Genomic DNA, 24,924 nt, shown 5'->3' on the forward strand with positions numbered 1-24,924 from the left:
AATTTTCTTCTTTTGATTTTTTTTATCAGCACTCTGGAGCAGATGAAGCATTCCTACTTTTCGAGCATATATTTTGAATAATGTAATTTAAATTGGAGAAGGAAATGCAAATGGAATGTAGCAAATCATGCCATTTAATCTCGTTTCCAGCTTCTCTTGTCTCGTTGTGATTTCTGCCAACAGCATAACAAACATTTCGCCGTCGCAATACAAAAAGAGAAACAATAAGCGCTGGTAACGAGGTTGTGTACATCTTGGAGACAAGAAAAAGGCACAATTAAGATGACCTTTCTACGCGGATTTCTTTATGATTTTATTTTACCTTAAAAGAACAGTCTTAATTTTTCTTAGCAAAATATTTTGATGAATGCGACGGAAACGCGAGGCAACTTTTTCAGGCGAGAGTAACACACTTATGTTAATTACTAACGCCTAAAAACTTGTGTTACCAATGAAGCTTTTTGTTGATCACAACATTTTTTTTTGTTGCTAGTAACAAGATAAGTCGACTTGGTTTTGTATCCTGTTACTAGCAACAAAACAAAGCTTGTTACTAACTTCTTATGGTTATGGTTTCAGCAACATTTCTGAGTCAATATCTTTGTATTCAGCCAATCAGAATGTAGTAATTAAACCGGATTCTTTCCTTGTTGTTATGGAAATGTTACTTGTTACACAGATACGACACGATAAAAAGTTGCCTCATGTCCCCGTGGTATTATTCTAAAATTATTCAATGTATAATCAGTAATTTTTTTACCATCATCGCACCCTCATTCCCAGGGATTGTTGCTTTTTTTGATATGCAGAGTCTTCTCTTGTATGAAAAAAGACAAAAAGCCCTGGAAACGAGGATGACCATCCCCAATGAGTTAATTTGGCTCTGCTTCCAACTATATTTCTTACAAGTTTTGTTAAAAGTTTTGTAAATTGTTCACCAAATCATGTGTTTGAAATAGCTCCCCACGTCAGTGTTAATTGATCGCTGCACAAATTAGATCTCAGAACACAGTTTGCAACTTCAAAACATCGTGACATGTTTACACCGCTCTAAAATTGGCAGCCATTATTGATTTGTATAATTAGTGTGAAATAGATTATAAACAGCACTGTTCAAAATGAAACTTGCATTAAAGTATTTTTTATAAAAAAACTTTAAAAAAAAGATCTTTTTTAATTAAACGTTTTAAGCTAAGGCCTAGTGAACAATCTTTTAATCTGTGCGGTTTCATGTCCAAATTAAGAAAGCTATACTGTCTGAATTCAGTTTGTAGTTGCTTATAAAAGAACAATTAAATGCGATTAGCAGTAAAGGTAGTATTTTATGGTTTGTCATAAATGTGACCTTTTGGAAGATGTTACTACCGTCCCAAATTACATTGGTTTTCTTGTTATTTATATCAGCATTGATCAAATTATTTTTAATTTTTAAAAATGTGGTTAAAAACAGAGAAAGCAGTGGTAGAGGTCTGGTTATACATCGTTAATAATTTATAAAATGAAAATTTTCTATTTTGCTGTTTTATACACAGATATAAATTATTGAAAATCACTGTAGATTGAATCCGGGGGTTCACTTGGATTACTTGGTCTGTAATCTTTCGAAAAACCAGAAATAATATAATCTTCGACCTTATCACAAGCATCGTTGTTCTCAGTTTCCCAATGTCCTAAAAAGGACGCTGTATCACAGTTTGTCAGAAGAAAAAACACGTATGAAGCCCTACACTTACGCATTTCAGATCAATATCAGTGTAGTCCAACTGCAACCTTGTACTCAGGGCTATTATTCTCGTGTGATATACTAACTAAACGTTTGGTCAGCACAACATGGACATAAAACAGTCCTGTGGTAAAGCTTGACTTTAAGGATATTTAGAATTTGTCAAACGAAAAAAAACCTGGAAATTCTAACTGAATAGTTGAAAGAAAGAGAAAAAAAAGGATCAATAAATTCGTCATTAATTCAAAAAATCGTGAGCAGTAAGTTTTAATTCATTGTTAATGTTTTTATACACGAATATTCAGCTGTATATTTATAGATGCCGATGACGAAAAATACACCTTCTTTCCCCGGACTAATCAATGAAACAATCATTAAATTGAGGTCTGGGTATCAAGTTATGTAGCGCTACTTATACAATTATGCATAATTTCTTAAATGGCGGGACTTTAGTATTGGTTGCCAAACCATCAAATCTTTCGTCACCATGGTAATAAGCAGAAAGTAAATAAACAAATAAAAATTTTTATAGAATTTGTCATATCACCAAGGCGTTGCCAGGCATAACTAAAATATCAAACTCATCACCAGGCTGTCACTTCGCAACTATTTTAACCAGCTAAAGAAAGACATATGAAACCAGACTCCCCCTGATTCAACTGCCATCTGCTGATACCATGGCAACTGATAAAATGAATATTTTAATTAATATATGCTACCATGGTGACGCTAAAAAAGAACAATTTAAAAAATTTAAGGAGTAATATTTTATTTTTACGTAAAACAATTAGATTAAGGTTGTGTAGTTGGTGAATGCAAAAAGGGGAATGGGGAGGAGATTATTGTAATTAGCTAATGAGGCATCAACTATTTATGATCTACAGTTTACAACGACCGTTTATAACATAAAAACGGAGAAGCGACACAAAAATTACACTAGTAAGGATTTTTTTTCTATTTTTGTTTTGTTTCAACTGCAAGTACTTTTTACATGGTTATAAAATTTATAGATGATAGTTTAAAACACCCACTTTATATTCCTTATTTTTCTTTAAAAAAATAAAAGTATATATAAAAAATATGATTCGACATAAAAAAAACATATAGGAACTTTGCCTGCCATGTTGTTTTAAATTATTTTTTTTTCAATCACGGTAACATCTGATAGGAACGGTGTGTATATTTCACAATGTTTCATTGGTTTACATGAAATAAATTTCATATTTCATTTTTTCTCCCTCCACCTCGTTTTTTTTTTGTTAAATTTTTAATTTTGTTTGTTGTGAGCTTACGAGACTTCGTCAATCAGCCATGATGGAGTTTAGTTATTTCTCCAATGATAAGAATATGTTGTAAGAAAAATTGGACTGTTGAATATTGCTATAAAAAATAACAACTGGGCTAAAACTTCACTAAAATTAGGATTCGTTCAGTATTTTTAAAAATGTTTTGCTCTAAAATGCAAAAAACTAAAAAGACAAAACAAAGAAACTTAATTAAAAAAGAGGCTTCACTAAAATAATGATTGGTCTGAATTTCAAAAATACTTGCACAGAGAAATCCTAAGGTTTTTTTTAAGTTTAATTTTAATTTTAGAAGGACGTAGATTTATTGTATGTTTCGCTTCTCGACCGAAAAAATACAACTTTTACATGTAATTTCTGTGAGTTTTAACAAATGGTATTTCTTTAAGTTTTTCTTTCTCACCTTTAAAAGTACTTTCAAATTTATCACCTTTTTTTCGACTAAGCATGCATTGTTTTCTTTTATTTTTGTCGAATTAAAAATAAAGCTGTCATAAAATAAAGTGAATTAAGAATATTCGTTTCATCGGTTTCATTCACAAATGTTTTTACAGAAATTCATTTTAATTTTTAATATTTTCGTCACTCTTTTCAATTTGTAATATTTCCATGGTCTTTATCTGCAAACTCTCTACCAGTATTTGTTCCGCACGAAAATGAAAGTTGTTAGAACGCTTTTCTCATTATATCTTATAGAAATTAAGGAATTATATAGTGCATTGAATCGTTATGTTTTTATTGTTGTTATTATTTGAAATTGGCAACTTAGTCCTAGACCACCCAAAATTAAACCTTTTTAATCGGAAATAAACAGTCAAATTTTTGTAATCATTAGCTTCCAACTATTTTGTTTTTTCTTAAATATTACAAAATTAAGTAAATAAAGATGATTTTACACTTTTTTCTCATTTACATACACGTTTTTCTATCTAAAAAAAAATTATTTTTTACCCTTTAGAACTGAAAAAAAACGCGCACAAACTATACAGAATATCAAAGAACTCTATGCTCTTTTTGTGATAATAGTGTCACCAAAAACTGTTTATATAATTTCGAGAATGTCTTTTTATTGGAGTATACAAATTTATTTATCACTTAAATTGAGAATTTGTCAGCAAAACACTAAAACAATAATCCGATGGAAATAAGTTCTTCCTAATCAACATAGAAACATGTTCTGTTTAAATTTTCTTGATGGGTTTCTTTATTAAATACGGAAACTAACTTTTCCTTTTCTATCTAATTTTTCATAACAACAAGCTCAAATGTTTTATGGCTCCAAAATTTTGGGAGGTTCATGATTTTCTTATTCTTTTTCCACAACAGTGTATTTGCATAGCATGTCTTCGCCTTCTGACATATTCACATGTAATGAAAGATGCGAAGAAGATACGCCCTTAGTAATTTTGTAAAAACTCCACTTTGTCTTTCCAGCACAGAATTTATCTATATAATTAAATTATAACCTTCTAAAATTTTTATATAACAATCCTGTTGAAACGAATACTCACACTTCATAACCCTAAAAATTAAGCATATCAAAAGAATTACGCTAACCTTGCAAACTGTCACTTTAGAAGAATATCTCCCTCAAATTAGCCCATTTAAGAGAATTTTATACTAGACTGTTGATAATAATTTTTATTAACTTCGAAACAGCAAGGTGTTAGTAGAAATTGCGCGTAAATTCCTTTTGTTGTTTTTCCCGCTCAAGGAAATCAAAACCTCGTTCCCAGTGCTTTGTTTTGATTTGTAAGCAGACTTTAGGTATATCTAAAATTAGACAACAAATGCATCAAGGTATAGGAACGTGTTACTATGTATTGATGTTATAAAGCTAGTTCTTAAAAACAAACGAAGTCCATCGTCTGACGTGGTAGTTATGAAACGAGGCTGAATTAATGCTTTTTACTTTTAGACGTTGGAGATACCTCCAGAAATGAAAGGCTTAGAGATGTCTGTTTTATTGACTGCTGTGCAAACAGAACTAACGAATACCGAAAAGGTACGACTCAATGACGAGCATACAACAACAGGTCCCAACTTGGAACACCTTGAAAACAAAGAAATAACGACGAATTCTAATTCGAATGAAACAATTGCCGACTTGGCAAGCTTTAACCAACATGACACAATAACTGGTACACAAAAAATCCCAGTTATTAAATCGACGAGCGATAGTGATTACTCAAAAACATCGAAAGGAACCGAAAATGACATGAAAAGTAAGATTCGTCATTATAAACATTTACAAAAAAATGCTAAAACGAGCACACTCTCAAATATTATTACTACTGTTTTCTTGTTCTTTTTATATTATTAGAAAAACCTTACGGAGGACGACCACTTCGTTTCCAATGTCCCAATTGTGAACGTAGATTCCATGCTCCAAGTCACTTAAAACGACACATGTTGTGCCATAGCTCAGAACGACCTTTCCAATGTCACATATGCAAGAAAGGTAGGCATTTACACATCGCTTTATGTTCAATACAGTGATATGATAAACACTGGCAATTTCGTTATAAGTCACCAGTAAAATTGAAGCATTAAATCTGAACAAAAGAGAGTACCATTCACAATGCTCTTCTTCGTAGGTTTTCTACAAGCTTGGCATTTGGGACGCCATATGACAACACACACCGGTAATAAGCCGTTCAACTGTCCGGAATGTCCGAAATCGTTTGGCAGTCGATTTGAGATGAAGACACATTGCAATTACATCCATCGTGGTAAGGGGTAGTTCCTAAACAATTATCCCTAAATTAAAAGATTATTTTCTGTTGGTCTCTATGCCAATCAAGTTAATGGGTGGCGGGTACTGAAGGAAAGGACTGTTGATGTTTTGTTGTGATCCTGCCGAACATGCTTGTTGTTGTATTTTGGCCAAGTACTTACTCTCAGTTATTGTTGTTATCAGTAAAATATTTTATTCTTACATCCCTTTAACTTTTTAAAAACATTCAGGAAGGGGAAGCGAAACTAGGTAGATCCTCGAAAGATAAAATTCTACTTAATATAATTTGGCCACGGTAATGAACCGTTTAAGCGCCCAGCCTCTTCGAATAAGCGCCCTCCTTAAATAAGCGCCAAGGTAATTTCCTTAAAGTTCAATTAGCATCCAGCCCATGATACTTTCTGCACGTCTTAACTTTTTAGGAAAGGAGAACTAATAGATATATTTCCGAAATTTTTTCTTTATAGGGATTAAGGAACATGAATGCAGCGTGTGTAAAAAGATGTTTACGTTGCGTAGCAACTTGAAAGTGCACATGCGCAAACATACTGGCGAAAAACCGTACGAATGTCACATCTGCTTGAAGAAGTTCGGGCAACGAGGACATCTTCAGTATCATGTTAGAAAACACACCAGTAAGTAACGTGTATAATTGTCTCATAAGTCATATAATCTTATTCTCGTAGACAAAACCGGCGATGGAATATTTTTGGATATCCAACTTCTATTATTCAATGACAATCGCTACCATTGCAATCAGTTGAAACCATTACTTTATTTTATTAATTTTTTGTCTTCTAATTGGTTAAAAGTATTTTTCTGTCTTCTAATTGGTTAAAAGTACTGTGAAACAGGAATTTTGTGAACATCTACAAATGCATTTTTTGTTTCTGAAAACAAAAATATGTAATTCAAAAAGGAACAAACAAGGAGTAAATGAGTATATGATAAAATAGATATTTCATGTCCATTGTTAAATTTCTCGATAAGATTAATATATCACACGGCCGCACAATGTGAGATATTGCTTTATCTTAAGTGAATAATTATTGATATTCAACGAATAGATATGCAATATCTCCTTATTTAGAATGATAAACTCGTGAGTATGAGAACGACACCAGATGAGAAATACACGTTTGAGGTCATTAAAAAATGCAAATTTGTTAAGTGCGCACGTGTTACCAAAAAAATTCATAAGCTTTTGCGCTTAGCGGAAAAAGCAGTCAAATAGAAAAAAAACATTAATGCAGCACTAATTAAATAAAAATTTCAACGCTTTGTCGCCAAAAAAGGCTTTCTTCTTAGTTTCGTGCTTTACCAACAGATTCTATAACAAAAATTATTGGATTATAAGTATATTTAATTTGTTTAGATGCTGTCGAAAAAGAAGAGCAGAGAGACAATCAAAGCATTGATTCGCTGTCTGATCAGTGTTCACCAACAATGGCTGACTATAGAAGAAGAAGCGAAAAGGAGGAGAGCCAAGCCAATTACGACAGCGGAGTTGAAGTTGAATCCATCAGTAGTGACAGAAGCTCTCCGAAACGAGTTCTAACAGATCACTTTGACGAGACACCCAGGACAAGTCCTACACACATTTCTCTGAAGAGGTATTCATCCTTGAAAGAATATGAACGAGAATACATAGCAGAAGTTCCAACCACGCCATTATCGGGAAGAATGTTTGACCACACCAACCCACTCGAGTTGAAGCCTTTTGTGTGCGACTCGTGTAACTGTGGTTTTGCTGAAATCAGCTCTTTGAGAGCACACGTGCGTCATTCACATCCTAAAAAAGGAATCACCATCGGATCATACTCCTGCGCTTACTGTAGCCAGTCCTTTGAAGAAATTGATCATCTTAGAGAGCATTTTCAGGTAAGACACAGATTAAATGAAGTTATTACTAATAAGCCTATATCACCCGTAAAATCATTGTTTATTGGAGAGAAACGACGCAATACACTGGAGGAGAGGCGGGAGGGTGCTTTCTATCCAGTGAAACGATCTCGCTCAGCACCTACCCATTCACCAGAATCAGCATGTTTTGATATAACATACGATTGTAAGCCAGGAAGAGCTATTACTGAACGAAGCTTTCAAGACACTGCGCTGGAGAGTTGTTCATGTTGTCCAAAACCACGTGACATGACGAAACACTTCTACTCAGGTGTTGTCCAGGAAAGATATCTGTATTATTTGGAACAGTATCAGCGCTTGTTGGAATCGCACGTCGATTTGATTGATGCACTACATGCAAAATAAACGTTAAATTTTATTTTTATTTTCATTTTACTTCAGGTTTTTTCATTGGCAGAGAAACTTGCCAGGTCACCTGTCATCTTATTGCATAGAGTGGTTTTTTATGTTATGTTTTGTTTTTAATTTTTATTTCTTTCTGTTAGTGTGATGACAGCATATGGTAATATGCAAAAATATTTTTTTACAATTTTATTAATATTTATTACGATAGTGACAGAACTATCTAACTTATTGAACCTGATTACGCCATCCTCTTACAGGCGCATGAGGGCGTCAAAAGGGTAGGCGTTAACTCAGGGTGGCGTAATAAGGATCAAGAATCAATATTTACTTTTTTATAATTTTTTGTTAACTGACAAATGGGATTTTATCCTAATATGACAAATTCTCAATTTGAGAATGATTCAACCATTTTAACATCACGCCCTTGGCGCACATTTCTCTGTCGTGTGAGGATGCACCCTCCATCGCATTTTAACGCATAGTTTCCCCCCTGACGAGGGATCAAGCCTCCAAAAATCTAATATTTTAGAACAATAAAAGATCTGAGGCGTTTTTACTTCTTTTTAGAAATAATTTAGAGTCGTAACAAACTTGACTGAAACTTACAATTTTTTTTTAAGAATTAAATTTAGAATCTTAAGACTTCAAAATGTTGCGAAAACAAATAGTTATTTTGAACCACAAACACAGTTTATCATCATTGTCATCATTTTTTTTATCATCATCATTTTTACAATCAAAATAGGCTTTCTAAACGGTCTCAACTTCAGAGATACTTTGGACAAAAGAAAAACAAAACGTTTAAAATGTAAAAATTCTCAGCACTTATGTCGGTGTGATTCTTGTAACCAAGTGTGTCGAATTTTGAGCCTTAGTCTTCCACTTAGAATTTTTGTCTAAGTGTTCCCTCTTTTCTTTAATTAGCATATTTTCTTACTTATGAAAAATGAATAGATTTTACTTAACCGGTTGGTGTTGAAGACTTTTTTACTTTCTTAAAAATGCTTTCTTTTTATTTTTGAAAGAAAGTGCTGTGGTAGGAGAAGTCAATTTTTCAAAATATTTTTTCACGTCAAGTTATTTTGTTGCTCGCATTGATTAATTTTCTTTATCTTCTTTTAAACACACTCACAGTGCAAGTATCAAATAGCGGACTACTTCTAATTAAGTATTGTACCTTTATTTCCACGACTTTATATTATATTTAATTTCTTTATGCTTTTATCTTCCGAAAAAAAAACTTTATGGGGAACTAGAATGAAATTTTGTTCTGTTTACGTCAATATTTTATTTAAACTTGTTGGTTTTTTAGGATACCAAAATTTCCTCATTTCCTTATGCTGTTAAACAATCATATTTTAAATAGCAAAAATTCTGATTGTCTTTCCAAAATTGAATCAAACTCAGCATAGCTGTATGTCATAGAAGACGCAAAATGGTGGTGATGTCAGCACTTTTTCTGTGATGTCATCTGAAGCTTTAAATGTATCCAAAATGCCACTCAACCTCGATCCCAGGGCCTGTAGCGTTTTTTGATATGAGGATGAAACGCGTACGAGGCCCTGGTACAACAGACTTAAAATTCGCCCAAAATTAAGCATGCAGTGAAAAGTAATGTATGCGCGACGTTTCAATCAAAGATGGTGTTTAAAATTTTCAGTTTTTTTAAAATTCAGTATTGAATTTTAAAAAATACAACAAAAGGTCGCAGGACAGGATGTTCGTCGCACTATTCCATTTGAGTTGTCGCCTTTTTCACCATCAGTAAGGAAACAAAAGTATTGTTTAAAAATTTTGAACAGCTTTGATAAATTTGTAAACGAAGCAAGGAAGTCAAAAATAACGTAATTATAAATATTTTCTTCATAAACAAGTAACCAAAATCTTCGTAATGCTTATTGCCATATTTGTTGTGGATAAAAAAATGCAGTGCTTGCAACAAACTTCTGCATTAATTATCTTTTTAACATAATTTAAAAAAGCCGTACACGCAATCTCATTGGTTGAGTAAGTCTGTTGTACCAGGGCCTCGTACGCGTTTCATCAAAAAACGCTATCAAAAAACTAGGTTTTATAAAAAAAAAATAAAAAAATAGTAATCTCGTTTTCGTCTGTTTCAAACGTTGTTTAAATACCAAAACTTTAATATCATATAAAATGTTTAAGAAACTCGAGGCTCCACCTATTGCTTAGGTTTCTTATTAAAAAAAGTGGAAACTGCAAAAATTAAAAACAAGATGCGAAAAAAGATCGAGAATCGGGTTTGTTACGTGCCAAAACAATACTCTCTGGTGACTAATGACGTCCCTGTATTCCAACATAGTCCCCAGGGACCTGTGGTCCCTGAGCCGTTAATACGGAGTGGCTAACTATCAACTTTATCAACAAGACAAAATGCCCTGGAAACGAGGTTGCCTCTATTCCTATTCCGACCAATTTATTATAACGTTGGAGGGTATAAATCTTTTTCCCACCACCCTGGCTATAACTCTAAAATAAAAAGTGTTTTCTATTTATGAGATAGATGTAGCGGATAGTAAGCAGAAGGGCTGGTGACAAGAACGTGTCGCAAAACTCGAAAAAGCAACGCAAAACTCGGAAAATCGTCGCAAAACTCGAAAAACCGTCTCATTTTTTAGTATTTGTCAGCACATTTTAAAGACATTTTTTGACACCCTGCAGTAATAATGAGAAGTAAAACAAAGAGAATCATAGTATATTAACTGCTGAAAGTCCAATACTGAATCTGATTCCCATCAATTACTACAGTCAACAGAAGAATCAGTTGTTAGGAAATATCCGAACATGGATGATTTCCCGTGTTTGTATTACCTCTTTAGTGGAAAATAAGAAACTATGAAAAATGAAAACTTCATTAAACAGAACATTTTCTTGTATTATATTTATTCAAAATATACTAAAAGGCTTCACAAAGTCCGCTGTTTTTTTCCGTGTCCAGCGTCGAAGTCAGCCGGAGATAAAGAACGTTTTTGTTTCCGACAAACATCTTCTGTATGTCTTTCACTGGATGACCGTCCAGTTGATCGTGAGCTCGTTAGTTTCTTTCCTTTGTATTCGTACTCAGGGGATTTTGAAAACGAGCTCGAGGAGCTTTGTGAGCCTGATCTACGATAATTACGCTTCAAAGCCCTTTTAATATCAACAGGTTGAAAATGAGCATCAGATGGAATTTCTACATCTTTATTCTCATCATCGCGGCTTCTTTTACTTTTACTCTTTCCTCCCGAATTTTGTTCTAATCTTCCTCGATCATCTGGCGAGTGTCCTCCACTTCCAGCTCTCGAGCTCGGCCTTGAACCAACACTGAATGCCAGAGCCGAAAAGGGAAAGGCAATGGCCGAACTTGATTGACTGGTAGAAGTCATAACTTGTACTGAAGAACTTGCACCTGTAGACCCTGACTCCGGTGAACTAGGTGGTGTGATGGATTCAAATGCTTCCTGTTGCGGTTGTGAAATGGGTTTACCTTGATTTTCTGTTTGCTTACTTTCGCAGGGTACAAGAACAGATTGATTTTTAAACTGCATATAATCAATATTAAGCTCAAGGTTTCCAGTTTGTACAGGCTCAAATGAGTATTCTGGTTCATCAAGCAATGGTGTTTTCGCTTCAGGTGTCGAACCAGCTGATGAGCATTCCGTATTTTCCAGTATGTTCTGCTCAGGTGCTAACGTCGAAGTCGTGTCAGGTTTAATTGGTATAAAAACAGAAGCCACGTTGGTAGGCTCATCCATAACCGGAGTACTTGCATCGCTCCGACCTCCATCCTCGTGATCATCCTTCGACGCGACTAGGTTCGATATTTCTGTATTTTCGCTACTTTCAGCGGTACCATCTAACACTTCAGGTTGTTTGTCGTCATCAGCAACTCTCTCCTCCGTGGTGTAAAACAAATCAACGTCGCTTGTTGGAGAGTTCCTTGTCGCAGTTAATGTCTGCAGTTCGTTTGACTTTGGTTTCATATCACTGTAAAGATCAAACGAGTCCTGAGAGTGATCATCGTAATTATGAACTTTCAAATCGTCGTATATGTCTGGTGAATCGAGTCGCTCTTTTCTTTTAGGCTTTGGAGCAGAATTTTTTACTACTGACTGACTTAAAGAAGCATCAGGTGGCATTATTTTGTTTTTACTCATCACCTTTTCATTCGTCTCCATTTTTGAGATATCGCCCTTCACTTCAAACTCCTTGGGTGCCCCACTGGAAGTTTCTTCGCTCTCCGACTTGGACTGATTACTGAAGGTCGAGGTCGAGGATGGTAAGATCAGTTTGGCAGGGGACAAAGTGCCAAAATCTGTTATCTGGTTTTCAACAGGTATTGGATTTGTAATTACTTCAGTTGTACTTGAAAGGTTACCTTCTTTCATGTCATAGGCACGAGGGACAACGATATCAACTGTTGCAACTATCGGTTCGTTTGTTTCCATACGAGGAACGACTGTCTCCTTGGTTGTAGTTTTTTCATCGCACATTGTATGTGAAACAACACTGGTATGACCAGATGATGAAACAGCGATAACAACTGAGTCGTTTTGAGTATTTTTATATTCCAAGGTAGTTGTTATCAATGGCATTATGTTAGCAGGGTTGTTCTCTATCGTGCTTTGATGTTTGTTTTCGGACATTTCACAGTAGTTCATTTTACATAAGTCTCTTACATCGCCACTATCTTCTTTAACACTCTCAAGATTATCAGACACCTGTACTTGTTGGGGAACCATACTATGACCTTCAAATGCTTGCTTAGGTGCGTCGCTAGTTTTCTTATATTCTGTTTTGTAAGATACATTCTCCTTGTGATGTTTCTGATTGGATTTTAATCTCTGCATGAGTAGTGAAGATTTAGGGACAGATGAAAGGGCGGTTACTTGGGATATCATTGACGATGGTGGTATAGCTGTTGGTTCTCTGGATTCGGACTCATCTGCAGATATTGTCTCTTCTGAATCGCTTCTTGGCCTAGTGGAATAATTTTGCTCTGGAAAAGGTGAATTTACCATAATGTGTGCATCTGTTCGGTTTGATCTCACAGGCATAGGATATGTTGGTGATAAAGACAATTCGCTAGACGACGGGTTTCTTCTTTGGGTTGTGGAGGACGTGCTTACCTTTCGAGTGTCTGAAGGCACCTCAGAGAAGTTAAATTTGGGGAACATTTGAGGAGCAGGACTATTTTTTTGCGCCATGTTGATTATTTGTTCTTTAAACTGGTTCGAAGTTGCGGCGAGCTGAATAACTGGCTGCGGATTGCTTTGGTTTGGACTCGACCTAACAAGACCCGAGTGAACTGGACCATGTAGGGGTGGTGGTGGAGTCTTCGTTTTGGACACTTCTGTGTCAATTTCCCATGGACGGACTATAGTTTTTCGTCTTGGTGGTTCTGTGTCAAGGTTAGTTTTGAAAGCAGTCGTGACTTGACGCATATTACTAAGTCTAGGACCAGGAGAAGCCACAGAAATGCCACCACCAGTAATAGAAGTTAACGGTGGAGGCTTTCTTGCCAATCCAGTTGATATACCATACAGATTCCTGTCTATACCAGCAGCATCACTAACCTCACTACCAGCGCTACCTGGTCGAGACAAAGGCTCGAGAGGAACATCAGGCAATGAGATTTTAGGTAACTGGTCGAAACCAAGACCGTGAACAGGATGGTAGGGTTGGTTTACTTCAGGTCTCGGCATATACTCCGCATGTTTATCGTCTGGTATGACTGATTTGTGGCTAGGGCCAGATGTAGTGCGAATTCTTTGATGACCAATTATTTCAGGTATGTACTTATCCGACGTTACACCGAGGTTGGCGCGTAAGTCTGGGATAGACACTGCTCTTTTCTGCATCTCGGCGCGTGTTTTCGGCTGATGAGGGAGCTGGCGTAAATATTGCTCACGCAGTGGCTTTTCATGGAAGAGTTTGTGCAGATTCTCTTGTGAGCCAAATCCACGAATATTACGAAGATCTTCCTGCGATCCAAACTCCTGAAGTTTCCTAAGATCTTCTTGAGAACCAAAATGGCGAAGCTCTTCGTTGCGTTGATTTATCGATGCAGCGGCAGGAAAGTATCTATTCATGAGTCTAAGTACCATATCTTGAGACATGGGGCCATGCTCGTGCATTTTTTCAGCAAAAAGTCTTCGTTGGATTTCTATTTCTTTTTGTTTGTCAATCTCCATTAGATTTTGCATATGTTTCACTTCTTCTTGCCGTCTATCAAACTCCAGTTTCTTTAAATGCATGTACTTTCGTTCTTCTTGTTGACGGAACTGCGCTTCCAGAATTTGAAATTCTCGTTCTTTCTTTCGAAATAATAATTGCGCATCTCGCTCGGCTTCAATTTCTTGTCGAAGCAGGCTAGGTGTGTCGTGCTCCTTCTCCAACTGCTTTTGTCGGTGAAAGTATTCCAATTCTTGCCTCTTTTTTATTTCCTCCAGTTGATGGGGGTTAAGACGAGAAATAAATAACTCTTGGCCCGTCGGAGAAGTCAGGCTTGATTGCATACTTTGTGAAAAACCTGGCGAGCGACTTTGTGGGATATTTATCGAAGAGGGTACTGATGTATGCTTTATGTGTGGTAAAGGCTGCGGGATATTTCTAGGTACGGGCATGCGAGCCTGTATGTTATCGGGTGACATTTGAAAACGAAATCTTTGTGACGGTAAGTCAGGCTGAGAATTGACTTGAGGAGGAAGTGAAGACATGCATCCAGAAAGTGTGTTAAAAGATTTGATAGTCTGCTCCATCGCAAGTCGGTTGGGCGTGGCTACGGGAAACGGCTGACTGGGGTGAGGCGCCTGAGAAAACGGCTGGCTGGGAAGAGAAGCCTGAGAAACATTGATATGCTGAGACGTTAACGGATACTCGGCATGTCCAGAAAATGCAACATATTGTCGAGCATGCATTGATAAATCATGTATCGAAGTTGTCACGGACTGAGGTAACGTTTCACCCGATACGGAAATAACAGAAGAACTTTCTGCGTTACTAAGTGGAGGAGAAACATTCAATACTTTTTCTTTGTCCAATGAAAACTGGAGTTTCTTCTGGAACAAACCGACATCCTGTCGTAGACTGATCTCTTTGATTGGTGGAACACTTGTGTCCGCAGGTAAGCTGCATGCAACCAGTGGAGGCGGTGGGCGTAACGTCCCTTCTCGAGAGGTAACAAATGGGACGACTTCTATGGAAAAGCAATATATTGAATATATTCTTAATGCCCTAAACTAAATTTGCAGTACATATTTTTTTACTCCAAATCTACCATCTTGGCGTGGTTGTATTCGAATGTTTAACACTACCCACCTGAAGAAGTTGCACTAAACACGTGACCATCAGTTGTCTTGCTATCTGTTTGGTTTGTGTTAGACGTTTGCGTGGTACTGGAACAACCTGCGACAGAAAAAGATTGAGTGCTGATATTGATTTGCGTGGTAGATGGTGGCTGATTTATCTCAGTATCGATGGTCTGAATGATGACCTTGCTAGATTCTTGCATGATTTTTTTTGATGAATGTCGATGCCGACCTGTTTTAGCTGATTTCACTTCCTGCAAAAACAAACAAAAAAAACACAATAAGATCACTATCAAAAAGTACGACATGCAACAGCAACAACAACAACAACAACATCAACAACAACAACAACAACAACAACAACAACACAACAACAACAACAATAGATATTGTACCAGTTTTTGTTGTTTCTCAAGCGCGTCTTGTTGTTGTTTCTTCTCTAACTCTTCCATTCTATCAAGTTCTTCCAAATAACTGATCAAATCCTCCTCCTGTTCAACAGTTTCATCTTTCTATAGAGTAAAATAAACTTTCCTGTAGTACTTTACTTTAAACAACAAACAAACAAAAAAACAAGGAAAAAATATAACATCAATAAGTACTAATTCATAAAATAGGCCAGAGGTGGCATGAATGTATCCATCGTAAGCATAATCTAGTGACGTTTTCAGTCAATTTTTAGTCGGTAACTGTAATTCTGAGGTAACAAATACTATGTTATGACATGCTTCTGCAAACAGTGAAATCAAACATCACGTTACCACTTTCCATAAAAACAACAATAATGTTAACTTGCTCCCATGGTTAAAAAAGACTTTCTATGATATTTTTTTTATTTTTCCAGGTCAAACTGTTCCAGGACGATTTTAGGACAAAAGGGCTAACCAAGTTTTAAAGTAATGAAGAAAAGATTTTGTTTACGCAATTTTCGAGGAAAAGTTTTACGTAAGCTTTACAAAAAGATTTACATATCGCCATTTATACAAATTTTACTCGACATTCCAGAACATGTTTTTAAATTTTTATTCCAGAGTTTTCGATGAGAAATTTTAGTTTGTAGGAACTTCCAGGCCGTGAGCAACATATTGCAGGGAAATTAAAAGAACATGAATTTTTGTCAGAATTCTTAAAAATGTTTAAACAGTGGGAAGCAAAAGTAAAAAGGTTTATACCTCTTTCGTCCTTGCTATACCAAGTATACTCTCCAAGTTGAACTTTTTCTTGTAGTTAAAATAAAAATTTTTGCACTGTGCTTCAGATTTTGTTTCAACAAGTTTGGATATCGATTGCCAATGTCGTCCGTAACGTTTTAGGCCTGAAATACACACACAAATAGAGTTTGCAACGAAAAATTAACTGCTGGACTGCACAACAACAACTTTTTCTCTCACTTTCATTTCTCCTTAAATCAAGTGCAAAGAATACTGTTACACAGAGATACATATAAATAATGCAAGAGATTAATGGTAAGAAAATGCAGCATTTTGCATGAAATAACTTTGAAACTCCTGGAGTGTACGCTTAATCAACCAAATGCATAATCAACCAATATTTAGATTTAATTGCTTGTTTTGCGGAGCAAATTTCTCTGTGATAAAATTTTTATTTAGGGAACAACGGTGCATAATGTGAGATATATTGGTAAGTAAACTTGCACATTATCTTTCGTCACAGGGAAGACATACGCCTCGCTCTTGTGGTATGTCGCACGGAAGTAGCATTCTTAGGTTGTCTACTATGTGCTAGGTAGATAGCATATGATGGATAGCGTATTCGGGAGAACAATCGCCTGGCAAGCGACAGGGCGTGGGTTCATATCCAAATCGATCCATCATCTTTGTAGCACTTGGAAAGCTAATGTACAGGTATACTTACATCAAAATTTTATTTCTAGTTTAACTTTTATCCAATCCATATATATATATATACAAAATAGTTCCTCGTTTCAACAATGAACAACTTTTACACGTCTATAACTTCAACAAAGACAAAATGCAACTTATTATTTGGTAACATACCTTCCACAGCATTCATCATTTCACTTTCTGACCATCTCGAGGGATCGCTATGCTCTAGAAGGAAAAACATCGAATTAATTGAAGTAAAAATATGGTAAAATTAAGTTCTCAATCACACTTGTCTTTAGTACACAACAGTAGAGGGAAACTTACAGTAAATAGGACACTGATTATCATGAGATATTGGAGTAACTTGAGCTTGTATAGGCATATATTTTCTCTATGACTCACTAAGACAATTGTAACATTCATTGAGCCATGGTGATACACGCAGGGTAAAAAAAAACTGAACAGAAAAGAAAACAATTACAAGCCACCTGTAACATACCTGGCATTTTTGTTAAGTGCTGTTTAATCAGTTCTTCCACTTTAACTGCTATAGTCGGTTCACTTGGTACGATAGTAGTGGTTTGTTCGGATGCAACATTGGCAGCAGCAGCAGCCGCCGCAGTAACTGTCTCTGATACAATGCTTCCAACTGACATGGTTGCGCTGCTTGTCCCGATGTTAGACGGTGATGTCACTACAATTGTTATTTTTAATGGTGGATGTGGACTCTCTGCGGAGGAGACTGCCAAAGTTTCATTAGTGCTGACGTCAGGTTCAGTTTTAGTGATTGGTGCTGTGACTGTTTTAGAACTAAATTTTCCTGAGCGCGTATTAAAAACTTTTACAGGAGGCAGCGGAACGGCTTTTGTAGTCTTGATAATTTTCTCAGTTTCCATGGTAACAGATGGCGGAGCTGGGTTGGAACTACACTGTTTATTTTGAGTCGGTCTGACATCAGCATCTGATTTTGTCACTTTCGTCTCCACGGATGTTGTAGTGTCCATTAAAGCCGGCTGATTTTCCTCGTCGCTAGCACCATCATCATCTTCATCATCGTCTTCATCTTCCACCTCAACTTCGACACTTTCCTTCCCCTGTGGTTGCTTATTCTGCTTCTTACTTTGATTCATGGATATCCCTCCAGTTCGAGTGCTTGTTTTTCCTTTCTTCTTCTTTAACTTGGAGGACTTAAAGTATTCTTTCTTTTTGTTTTGGTAGTAGAAAAGTACACAGTCCGAACAATTTTTCATCTTTAAGAAAGATGCAATCTTTTCAAAGTCTTTCGGAAACTGTGCAAACTTCTCACGAAATATTTGCTTCTCTTCCTCACTCCATATAATACCTGCTTTTCTTATTTTTTCGAACTGATCCAAATTTCTGATGAGGCCATTATTATTGATATACTTTATAGTTCGTTCATATTTACTCAGTAAATATGGCGGCCTCACAGCTAACAGCTGCATTTGTTTTTCACTCGCATCTAACTCTCGAAGGTTATCCGCTATTTCGTCCACTTCAGCTTCGCTACGTATAAAACCAACACTTCTTGATCCAATCCTGAAATAAAATCACAAAGCTACACTTATCAAGGCACATTCGTTAGGGCACACTTAGCGAGACACAAGGCCCACTTATCGAGGCACACTTACTAAAGCATTGGAAGAACCCTAAAACACTAGCTTTAAACAAAATAATACACAACAAAAAAACCATCTGTGATGCACACACTTAACAAGTAAGACAAATACCGATGAGGTAAAAGAACAAAAAGGTATTTAATTATTGCTTTCTAGAAATCAGTTATCAAAACATCCGCACCGTTCCAAAATAACCAGACATTTTTAAAGTATCCCTCAGATTGGTCAAATATTAAGCTCATTGTAAACAATGGATTAGAAGGTCTCCTATGTTTGTCTAAGTTTTTTTTTCAGGTGCGTGTGACAATTGCAGAAAAAACAGATTGTATCTACCTGTCCATACGTTCTTGATGCTCCCTTTGTTTTTTAATTTCGGGAAATTCTCTTTCATAAAACTGTCGAGAACGTTGTTGTCTTTGTCTGAAATAACAAAAAAAGCGTCACTCGTGATATTATCAATCCGATTATTATACATTACTACATCGTGATAATGTCAAGGCCTGCAATTTTAAGTGAGAAACAAACACGGCGAAGTCCCAATTGTAACCCGTTCTCATGTTAGTTAGAATACATAGCCAAATAGTTGGTGAAGCTTGAATATACTAAAGCTTCAACGCCTGATGAATGCCTCTAATTTTAAAACTAACACCTGGGGATAGATTCATTTTTAAATGTTAAAACATAAATGATAAAGTATACAGATGCGCAACTCTTACTTTCGTCTTGGGTTGTTTTCAATTTTTTCAATTCTTTTTAACCAAGCTTCTTCTCTTGTTTGGTATTCCTCTTTCAAATGTTTTTCCTGCATACGATAAAGTAATTTATTTTAGCATAGAAAAAACGCAGCATCAAAATAAAAGATTGTCATATCGTACTTATATGAATGAGAACCGTTTCAAATGCTTATTCGGATAGATTGAATTGAACATATATACATATGATTATTATTATTAAAATTATTTACCCAAGATAGCCACTTCAGTTCCTATTTGTACTGCTATTAACGAGAGACCTGCGAAGGCGTCCTAGTGCATTACAGCTCCTATTTAAGTGTGAAAGTACAACTGTTGCTCAACTCGACAGCTGCCTACGATGTCAATATTATTCTTATGCTTAGATTTACAATTTTATAGTCTCTGGCATGACTCGACTGGGGTTTGAACCCAAGACCTTCCGCACTGGAAGCGAACGCTGTACCACAAGGCCACTCTACCACAAGGTTACCAGTCAGTGCGATGTATTAGAAATCACTAACCATTTTTATTTCAGCTAGTCTTTTCATCTGAAGAAATTTCACCAGTTTTGGTTTAAAGGCTTTAAATCTAAAAAAACAAAAGAAATGAAATTTAAAAGTATAATTCAATAAGAAATTAAAATGATAATTTTTTTTTCTATTAATTGCATGGTAATCACAATGACACAATAATATACATAAACATCGTGTGTCAGACGCACATTTTTCGGAAGATTGCTCTCTATTGAAATTACGTGGCTGTAAAGCTCAAAATTATTTTTGTAATCATACAAAGATTTTCCTTAGTGACAAATTGTATCTTTTAGGAAGCCATTACAATATTTTTCTTATTTCAAGTATAAAAAAACATTCCGACCAGAAGAATTTTGGTCAAGGCACAAGCTTCTTAAATTAGGTGTATCATTGATATTTACAAATATTGAGGAGAGAGTCTGGGGGGAGTTATTATCACTTATAAAGCAGTGAAAAAACACAAGGCAGCTAGAAATGACAAACTAAGGGATTTATTTATTCTTTTACAACCAATAAATTTTAAAAGTTACATGTTTGGTGCATGTAAATGGTAAAAATAAATTTTAAAATTTTGATCGTAGAAAAGGATTTGATGGAATCAGGATTTTTTTAATCTTGAATACTATGTGCAAAACAACATGTTTTAAATGTTTTTGGGGTAAAACTGGTTCATGTTTTGGAGGGGAAAAGGGATGCAAGTATTTGCAAGAAATACTGGATCTGATATGAGACACAAATAACACAATTTCGTGTTGTGACTTAATCTCTTTTGTTTTGCAATAGCACTGTAGTGCTTCTTTCTATATCAATTTTTGTCTATTGCAGCACTTCATTGAAGAGCCTTAAACCAACTTTGCTGCAGAAAATGACATTACTGTTCATCATCAAACCTTTTTTAAAAATAGACATATTGTTTTGGCTGTTTTTGAAAGTTTTTTCTGGATGTTGGCAAAATTAATCGAACAACACTCCATAGTAAACAAGTTCCTTAAATTCCATAGCTTTTAGAAGCATTGAAAAAATAAAAAATTTGAAAAAGAAGATGAAGATAAGAATGAAACAAGCAATCTTTAACATACTTTTCAATGTTCTCATGATATGAAACCAGATCCGATGGCTGATTATACAAGGGCTAGAAAACATAACAAATCATGTAAACATATATTTTAAAGAACACATCACAAAAACAAATATGCTCCCACTTAACACGTGCACACTTCACCAACGTGATCAACAATATCAAAACTTTGCAAAACATATCAGTGTATCTGATAAATTATTTAAAGAGAAATGTCTACAAACAATAACATTTGACATACTGGTATCATTTCAGACAGTTCAAACGATTTATATTTTGTTCTTCTCCTTTTTTTAGAAGAATTATAGTATAATCCTCCACTATGCTTAAAATTCTTAATTTCTTTAAATTTATGTTTTAGTGAAGAGTATATTTGTGATGTTAGGAAATAATATTAAATAAAAACAAAAGCATGCTACAATCTCAGTGTTGTTAACGGGAAAAATATCAATGCAGCAAAAAATCATTGTCATACATAGAATCAGATATAAAATCAGAATCAGAAATAAAATCGATTTTATTGATTCATAATAAAATCTGAAAAAAATAAATAACCTCCTTATTCTTGTTAAAATTGAAGAAATGGCAAACAGAATGCTATTAATAATTCAAACATCCCACACAAAGAAATAAGGAAGAATTATAATAAAAATTAAAACTTATTAAGAATAATATCAAAACGATTATACTATAACCTAATGAAACCAAGTTTTTTTTGAAGAAAAACAAATATAATTACCAGTTGTAAATTTTCTCCCTTGTAATTTAGATGATACAAGCTGTGATGAGACGCTTCTGCACGTTCCTGAGATATTTAAAAAATTAGGTCATTTATTTGTCTAAAGCTACTAAAAAATATAAAAAAATGAAAGAATTATTTCTTATTTTGTTTCTTTTATTGTCAATATATCCATCATAATTTTTCTTTTTGCAAAATAGGTTGATAACTTGATAACAATTCTTTAAATGATATTTTCATGTAAACGTATGTGGATAACTTAAAACATATAAAAATAGTCGTGCAGCATTTTTCTTTTTCTTTTAGAACTATACTACACTATACAAACTGTCACAGAAGTAGTTGCGTTAAATAAGGTGATGAGAGTTCATTTATCGTTAGGAATTTAGGTGAATAGTACAGTAAAACACATACTCTATTTTCTTTATAGATGCGTCTTATATTTTCCGTATTTTTGTATGAAAACCTTTCAATCAGACGTCTCCTGTACTCAACTTCTGGGTCTTCATTTTTGATTTCTTCCTTTTTTATCGTTTCCTCATGCTGTTTTTGTTCTTGTTCCTTTTCTATCTTTTTCCATGTTTCGATTGAAGAAAGAAGTTCTTTCTGAAACATAAAAGAATTAAACAAATGAAATCTGTTGTAGGATTCCTTAATACTTTAAGTAGTATTAAAATAAATACCGAAGTGATAAATAAAAAACACACAACATTATGTAAAAAATATTATGCTTTTTCGTAACTTTATAATCTACGAGGTACTTAAGCTTGTTTATATATATACGAAATAATGAAAACCTTACACTTAAAAAGATAAAAAAGAAAAAAAATACAGCTGCCAATATATCTATCAACAACCATGTGATTTTGGAACTTAAACTTCTCATTATAAACAAAACATTTCTTTGAAAGCTGTCTTAAATATTTCAGTAGGATTAACATTATTTTTCCTTCACATGTTTCTCTTTTTTTTTCAATACTAACTATTCCCTTAGAAATAAAAAACGAACAGCTGTACCATTCTGCTTTGTAAATCACTTTTTGTGTGTTCTACTACTAAAATTTCTTTATCCAGTTTCTCCATTTTCTGCAAAAGATCATCTTGGTTTTGTCCACCTAAATGTTGTGCTTCCATTTTTATGTTAGCCTAGAAGATTTTAAAAGAAATATTTATGTAGTCAAAATATTATTCATTGTTACAAAGTAGGCTCTCAAAACGTTATAAATAATGTGATAATAACGTAAAAAAGAGAAAGAAAATTATATGACAAACAGCCTTTTAAATCGAAAGTACCTTCATTTTTATCAAGTTGACATTTTAAAATCTAAATTGTTCCTTAATTAAAAAATACATTGACAAGTGATAAAAAATTCAATTTTTTTTTTGTAAGATTCAACTTTAACCTAGATGCGTAATACCAATTAACAGAAATTTGCAATTTGCAATTAACAAGTAAAGTCTCTGCTCTGGTTTATTGGGATCAAAAATAAGACAGAGAAATATTGTAACAACTTTTGTAGTTAATAGCCTGATAGAAAACATAGAAATCAAGTGTTGACTTTAATTACAATAAAACAATAATTATATTTGGTCATGATGAAAAGTTGTGTGGTATTCTAAGAAACATCAAATCACAAAAACACTTTTAGAACTATATTCGCTCATTTCAACACTATTAGTGCCTTTAAAATATCTCAATAATATGGATGAAAAATTTTTAAACTGTAAATTAACCATGACAGCCATAAGTGTTTAGTGAAAGGGTAATGAAATTTAACTCACAGGTAAAAAATAGACACATGACAACAATAAACTAACTGGATACGATCATATGCTGAAATAAACAAGTAACAACACGTTTTCAAAGTTACTTTTTCGTGGTTAATTATACAAGTTTTATTTTTGGTTAGTGTACTCATTTTTCTTACTTAGAATTCTAACCTAAATTAGTTTTGCATCCAACTATGATTAATGATGGCAGCTTTGCTGTGTTTTGTGTTTCTACTGCTTCTTCTTTGAAACAACGTAAGGAATGGACTTGCTTCAGATCTTTCAAATTTCAGAAAACAGGTACAACAAAGCCTTCCCATTTAGAGCTGTAATGGAAGCCTACTTTCTTTTAAGAATTCCATCTCTAATATATAGATCTCTGCATATATAATACATCTCCAAAGCCTGCAGTTGTTACTTACTTAACGCATGAATTGCATCTTTGACTTGCAAGAAAGTGAGACTAATCTCCTTTGCAACCTGGAAGATTATGTTTATAGATCTAATAGATCATTAACTTGTACTAAAGCTATTGGGCAATGAACCAGCATTGTAAAAAAGATCCAATGTTTCTGGTATTTCTGGTGAATGATTTATTTTTTGTTCTTTGATCCCTTCACAAATAACAAAGCATTGTGAACTCTTAGAATTACCTCCTTATTGAACATATTTATGATTCTCACATGTTACTTTCTTTGTGTAAAACCCAAAATGATAAGCAGCTAGTTTTTCCTCAAATTTTAAGCTTTGACTACGTTAGAGGTGCAATTACAAGAAAGTTCTAACATGTATTCACAAAAGGTTAAAAAGTATGCATGCCCTATTTATCATTGTTCTTCTTAATGTATATAGCTCAAACATGATATTTTTTCTTTTCTTTTTGTAATGGATTAAGTATTATTTTAATGTTAGACCAGTAAATGATTAAAAAAAATGACTTTCCATAACTTAAATGTTTGTTTGCCCACACGTAGTTGCAAGTTTAATTAAAGACACAACTTACTACAACTTGTTAATATAAGAGTTGAAATTCCAAATATATATACTGGTGATGCAATCCACAAGCTGTGATTAAATGAGAAGGGTTTACAATACAGCAAACTGTGCTGAAGTTCTTGTCTACAGGAATGGAATTTGTAATTAGTTCCAGGCTTAGACTTCTTACAAGGAAGTACTGTAGACCTTACACTACTATTTAAGAAAATGTTTAATAAGAAAATAATCCTTCTATCATGAACAATGAT

At 34.4% G+C, this 24,924-nt stretch overlaps 2 protein-coding genes across 2 annotated transcripts; one reads left to right on the plus strand and one right to left on the minus strand.

Moving 5' to 3' along the window:
• Window positions 1-2,502: 2,502 nt before the first annotated feature.
• Window positions 2,503-8,136, plus strand: LOC130612233 (zinc finger protein 436-like). The gene is made up of 6 exons (XM_057433538.1): window positions 2,503-2,662; window positions 4,946-5,252; window positions 5,351-5,488; window positions 5,625-5,759; window positions 6,232-6,399; window positions 7,140-8,136. Exons 2-6 carry the CDS (start codon window positions 4,967-4,969, stop codon window positions 8,030-8,032), a joined length of 1,620 nt encoding a protein of 539 aa, XP_057289521.1. The 5' UTR covers window positions 2,503-2,662; window positions 4,946-4,966; the 3' UTR covers window positions 8,033-8,136.
• A 2,771-nt stretch (window positions 8,137-10,907) lies between these two features.
• On the minus strand, window positions 10,908-23,077 carry LOC130612234 (uncharacterized). The gene is made up of 13 exons (XM_057433539.1): window positions 22,928-23,077; window positions 22,325-22,516; window positions 21,911-21,976; window positions 21,173-21,225; window positions 20,082-20,148; window positions 19,543-19,628; window positions 19,160-19,246; window positions 17,689-18,746; window positions 17,361-17,414; window positions 16,515-16,657; window positions 15,738-15,854; window positions 15,353-15,596; window positions 10,908-15,230 (listed from the first exon to the last, which is right to left on the minus strand). Exons 1-13 carry the CDS (start codon window positions 23,042-23,044, stop codon window positions 10,960-10,962), a joined length of 6,555 nt encoding a protein of 2,184 aa, XP_057289522.1. The 5' UTR covers window positions 23,045-23,077; the 3' UTR covers window positions 10,908-10,959.
• Between the last annotated feature and the right edge of the window lie 1,847 nt (window positions 23,078-24,924).

This window comes from Hydractinia symbiolongicarpus, chromosome 10 (assembly GCF_029227915.1).
Source record: "Hydractinia symbiolongicarpus strain clone_291-10 chromosome 10, HSymV2.1, whole genome shotgun sequence".
NCBI lineage: Eukaryota > Metazoa > Cnidaria > Hydrozoa > Anthoathecata > Hydractiniidae > Hydractinia > Hydractinia symbiolongicarpus.